Source organism: Arachis duranensis, chromosome 10 (assembly GCF_000817695.3).
Source record: "Arachis duranensis cultivar V14167 chromosome 10, aradu.V14167.gnm2.J7QH, whole genome shotgun sequence".
In the NCBI taxonomy this organism is placed as follows: Eukaryota; Viridiplantae; Streptophyta; class Magnoliopsida; order Fabales; family Fabaceae; genus Arachis; species Arachis duranensis.
In genome coordinates, this window is record NC_029781.3 from 94,308,811 (window position 1) to 94,314,810 (window position 6,000).

Below are 6,000 nucleotides of genomic sequence, written 5' to 3' on the forward strand. Positions count from 1 at the left end.
GAACAACTAGATAGATGTCTTTCTTCACATCATTTCAGAGCAAATTATCCACGAGCAACAATCCTTTATTTAGATGATACAGGCTCTGACCATTGCCCTTTGATGATACTGGTGGACATGGAGGAGCACAATACAAAAAGAATATTCCGATTTCAAAAAAGATGGTGTGACAGTGAAAAAGTTCTTAATATGGTGAAAGAAGCATGGATGACTGAATTTAATGGATCTCCAATGTTTAAATTATTCTCTAAACTGAAGAAATGCAGGCATGTTTTGGTAGAATGATAGAAGTCTGGCTCTAGCAATTTGCAAAAGCTAATCTCTGATATGAAAAATCGATTGGAACTAAAAAAAATGAAAGGGATAGAGGCAACAAAATCAACTATTTTATAGCTGGAGGAAGAATTAGCTGAAGCCTACTTACAGGAGGAGAGGTATTGGAAGGAAAAATCTAGAATTCAATGGTTGAAATGGGGCAACCAAAACACAAAATTCTTTCATACTAAATTCCAAAGTAGAAATCGAAAAAATAAGATTTTCATACTACAAGACAGCTCGGGTAATTTTAGCACAGATCTTGGAGGCATTGCCTGAATTTCCACTGAGTAGTTTAAGGAATTGTTCACTTCCTCTAACCCTAGTACTTCCTCGGCAGAATTGCAATCTTTGGAGAGGAAAATTGATGATGATACTAATTGAATACTTACTAGAAGTGTTTCGGAGGAAGAAATCAAGAAACTACATTATTCATTAATCCTTTTTCAGCCTCAGGAGATGATGGATTCACTGCAAAGTTTTATCAACTTTATTGGGAAATTGTTAAGGGTGATCTATGTAGTTCTATTAAGAACTTTTTTTCTGGAGGTCGAATGTTAAGAGCATTCAATCAAACTTATATTTTCCTAATCCCGAAGATACAAGGCACAAAAACCATGAGTCAGGTCCATCCCATTAGCCTCAGCACTGTCCTCTGTAAGATTATATCCAAAATTCTTGTTCATATTATGTAGGGTATTTTGGATAAAATCATAAGTGCTAACTAGAGTGCTTTTATTAAAGATTTCCTGATGAGTGATAATATACTAATATCTCATGAGTTTATGTATTTTTTGAAAAAAAAGAACCATGGTAATCATGAGATGGCTGTGAAGCTTGACATGAGCAAGGCTTACGATCGGATCGAATGATATTTTGTTTGGGAAGTCTGACTAGATCAAGGAATGTGTTACCACTGTATCATACTCTATTACTATGGATGGTCAAACTCATGGTTACTTTAAACCATGTAGGAGATTGAGGCAAGACGATCCCCTTTTTTCCTATCTTTTCATTCTTTGTGCAGAAGAGCTTTTCCATCTGCTCCACAGAGGAGCATAGAGGAGAAAGATCTCAAGTCTATGACTCAATGGTAGATGTCCTACGATTAGTCCTTTATTCTTTGCAAATGACTCAATCCTATTTTGCAAAGCTAATGAGCATGAATGACAGAAATTGCTAAAGATTTTGGAAGATTATAAAAAATTTAGTGGGCAACTCATTAATTTCTCGAATTCTTCAGTATTCTTTAGCAAAAACACCCCAACATAGATTAAAAATGCTCTAACTAGATCTCTTCAAATTCCACATGTGGGTAGATAGAATAACTACCTAAGACTTCCAGTAATTATACATAAATCTAAGAGGCAGACATTCAATTTTATTAAAGAAAAGGTGGAAAGAAAACTGCAAACATGGAAGAGACCTCTCTTATCCGTTAGTGGTAGAGAAGTTTTGGTGAAGACGATAGTTACTACTTTAAGCTCCCTGATTCGTTTCTTGAGGAAATACAAAAGAAGATTATGAATTTCTGGTGGGGTCAGAGAGGCTCAAAAAGGAAGCTACAGTAGGTAAGATGAGATATAATTTGTAGAGAGAAGAAGTATGAGGGGCTAGATTTAAAGATCTAAAAGCATTCAATTTAGCTATGGTAGCCAAGTAAAGCTAGAGGATTCTTACCAAACCCGAGTCCCTAATAAGCAAAATCTACAAAAGCAGATATTTCAAATATTCCCCTTTTGTACAAGCTACAACAGATCAGCATTCATCATGGGCCTGGAGAAGTTTACTAGACAGAAGGAGAATTTCTGAGGAAGAACTTGAATGGAAGGTGGGAAGAGGCAATCAGATTGGGATATTTGAAGGCCCATGACTAAGGAAGTTTAATCCTATTTTAGACTACCAGCAAAACAATCACAATTCAAACATGGTATAGGTCAATCAACTCATTAACAATTTCAAACAGTGGCAAGAAATTAGTCAAAACCATATTCAAAATCGATATTGCTATTGAGATCCTACAAATATCTATTTCAGAAGATGGAGAAGATAGCATTATCTGGAAGTGGGAACAAAACAGACACTACTCGATAGCTTCTAGGTAACATACTACTTTCAAATTTTCTCACCTTCCAATCCAATAGCTTCCAGAAGGTTGCAGAGAGAAGAGAGTCTGAAATAGCTTGTGGGAACTTCGATGTCTACCAAAGATCAAAATCTTCCTCTGGAAAGATTTTCATAATGGTCTGCCTGTCCGACACCGATTACACAGTAGGCTGCTGATGATCACGGACGTTTGCCCGATATGCTAAGAATTACGGGAAAAGGTAAATCATTACATATTGGACTGTAAGCTTGCAAGAAAAATTTGAAGGAAAGCTGAATTTGAAAATTTCCTCATCTCCAACCACTTTGAAGATTTTTGGAGGCATTGGATGAAGCTTATGGAGGCGCTAAAGAGAAGACCCTGTTGGAAGACAAATACTGCTCTTACTGCAATTTTCGCTTGGAAGAACTGGATAGCACGAAACCTTAAAACCTTTGAAGCCTAGGATCCCTCCCCTGATGTGCTCTATTCATCTGCCGTAGAACCTTTTGAAGGATTTGGGAAGAGAAATGGAAGGTAGCTGTTATGGTAGATAGGTTCAGGCGGTCATGTTTTGATGCTTGTAATGGATTAATAGGTAACCTTTTATTTTTATTGGCTGTTCAAATGGACCCTTATCTTTTGTGTATTCATTTTTACAAATATAAATGAATATATAATTAACTTAAAAAAATAGTAGTAAAATGACAAAAAAAATTCTTAAAAGAAATATATGCAGCACATGTTAGGTGGTTCAGATGGAACATTGTGTGAAAATAGTAGTAAAAGGTCAATATTTTTAACAAATAAAACATTGCGTGATGATAGTGGAGGGCCAATATTTCTAAGAGAAATAACAAACATTTTTTACAGAACTAAAAATTAAATTAGCACAATAGTCTTTTTTATTTTGAAGTCAAATTTTTTTAATAAAAATGATAAAATAACTTCTAAAAAAAAAGAAGTCTGACAATAGTTGATTACGCTGATATATTTTTCTTTTTAAAAAGAGGTTAATCCAAATTGAAACGGGGCTGTTCCAAACGAATGGAAGATGAGATTTTTCTGATGCATTGAAATCTTAATCCAAATCCAGTTCCCATTACATAAACAGAGCCTCTTTTTTCTTCTTTTTAGTTCTTACAGTTCACTTATCACACAATTAACACACCTTGCTGAAACCATTCGAATGCTCTTTACCTTAATTCACTGATTCACTCTCTTTCGTGAAAACCTTCTATTTTTAATTTTCAACCTCTTTCTTCTCACTCACTCTCATCACTCCAAAACAAAACCCTAGACTTCCTCCAATCTCCGATTCTCGCTTTCTACTTTGCTGCACCCTTGCGGTAAGTTGCGGATGCTTCCACAGTGATTCAGCTTCTTTTGAACCGCAAATGTCGATTGGAATAATCACCGTGTTGTCATTGTCCTAGTTGTGCACTGTTAAAACTTGTTTAAAAAAAAATACTATTTTTATTTCATGTTTTTTTCTTTATTTATTAGAATTAAAGCATATGTTGCAAAGTTTTCTTCTTCTTTTAGAAGTAACAGTGTTTGCAGGATTTGAATGATTGGATTTCGTTCAACTAAGAATTGCTCAGAGTTTTGTTTTCTGTGTTTATTCAGGGGATGCTTTTTGGAGGCTTGGATTGAATGTGTGAAACAAAATTAGTGGAGAATTTTTTGTTTTAGTTTTGGTGCTTCAAGTGGTTTTTCTATTTTTGTGTTAGTTGCTGTTAGATTGGTAGTTTTAGTTCAACAGCAATTGGCGTTGGAGTGAGAATTTTGCATATATAAGATAAGATAGATGTATCATCAAGTGAGCCATGGCCCTTCTTTAGGACAAGGTGGTTCTCACCCTCCTCCGCCGCCTCCGCCGAATGCTTATCAACAGCAACAACCTCCGCATCATCATCATAATCGTAATCCTCCACCTCCACCACCACAGTTTCAGCAGGGTGGTCCTATTCCGGTTCCACAAGGTCATCATATGTACCTACATGGTCATGGACCACCCAATGCACCTTCCACTAGTTCTGTGAATCTTCCCTTTCAAGCTCCACCTGGAATGGTGCAAAGTGCAGGGCAGTATGGGAACGGCATGGCGGCACAAACATTTACTAGCGTTGGACAGAATTTAGGGGCTCAGAGTCATCACATTCCGCCATCTCCTCCTCCTGTGCCACCATCTAGAGCACTACCACCTCCGCCGCCGCTGCCTGCATCTTCCCAGGGGGAAATTTTGTGTAAACCTCCTTTTGGTCTGCCTCCACCACCCCCTGCTGGATATGTTGGGAATTATCAAGTTCCTCCTGTTGCTCCCCCGCTGCCGCCACTGCCATCCTCTCCACCGCCTATTCTGCCCCCTGCCCCTCCTATGACTTCCACCTCTGGCGAGGTTTCTGGCACTGAGTTGAAGGCTGTGGATTCGGTTGAAAAAGGTGTGGCTTCCTATCCATCTGGTATTGCACCTATATGCAATTATGATCCTAATGGGGAGAGTGGAAGTTGCAGAGAGTTTGCTGCTTCTGCTGATAGAAATGAACTATTGTCAAATAAAAGTGGAAATTTGGATCCTCCCCCACCTCCGCCATCAGAAGAAAAAACTGTTCAGAAGATTGAAGCTTTATGTCAGCTTATTGCTGAGAATGGTCCTGATATTGAAGACAAGATTCGTCAAGAGGAGTTTCAGAATCCTGAGTATCAGTTTTTGTTTGGTGGTGACCGAACTGAAGCTGCAATCTCCCACACGTATTTCCTCTGGATGAAGAAGAAATACAATTTGGAAGATAGATGGCATGAGAAGAAAGCTGAACCACAGTTAAGACCTCTATCAGTAGACTCTACGGGGCCACTGTATCATCTGCATGTTGCAACCGAAAATGCTGATTCTGACATGGAGATGGAAGGTCAGTTTGCTTTGTTGTGAACTACTGAATAAGCATTTGCATAATTAGTTTAGTACTTCTGATATAAAGTTTTTATTACTACTTTTATTTTCTTTTGCTTGGATGCTCTAATGTAGAGGATGCAGTTTAGAGAGTAAAATGTAGAGTTGATGATAAACACTGATGGTAGGATACACTTTATAAAGTAAAATCTAGAGTTGATAACCCTTGATGGAAAAGCCAATGCCCAGTGAAATGGAGTTTTTGAAAATACAAGCACCTAGATAACAAATTATGAGTACACTAGAACCCACCATTTTAAAATTGGCTATCATACATTATTACTTACACTTTTATCTCTCAACAGTACTAATAGACTGTTCACTTGATATAATTTCTCTATAAATGGCCTTTAGGACGAATATTTCACCTGTTTAAGTCGGATATGCTGCTTTCTCCAAAGTGCATGTAGCAGATTAGGAAAAAGAATAATGTCTTGTGTAGTTGCTAATTTGTTTTGGCTCTTTTAGTTTTGTGGATGATACCTCATAGAAGTCAGAAAATTGGCCGGGGCCCAGGAGAAAAAGTAGTGACCTAAACGTAGTCATAGCATGGCTATTAGAGTTACTTCATATATCTTTTATTTTTGAATTTCTTACCATTTTTTGAGATGATAATCTGATCTACTTTATTTAATTTTGTGTTTGG

At 37.2% G+C, this 6,000-nt stretch overlaps 1 protein-coding gene across 1 annotated transcript in view; it reads left to right on the forward strand.

Annotated features, from left to right (window-relative positions):
• Positions 1 to 3,440: 3,440 nt before the first annotated feature.
• The window catches only part of LOC107470929 (uncharacterized), a gene marked incomplete in the record, with an annotated part of 7,362 nt that continues 4,802 nt past the window's right edge, over positions 3,441 to 6,000 (forward strand). Inside the window, 2 exon segments of the mRNA XM_016090339.3 lie at positions 3,441 to 3,750; positions 4,031 to 5,313. Coding sequence (XP_015945825.3) covers positions 4,212 to 5,313 — 1,102 coding nt within the window.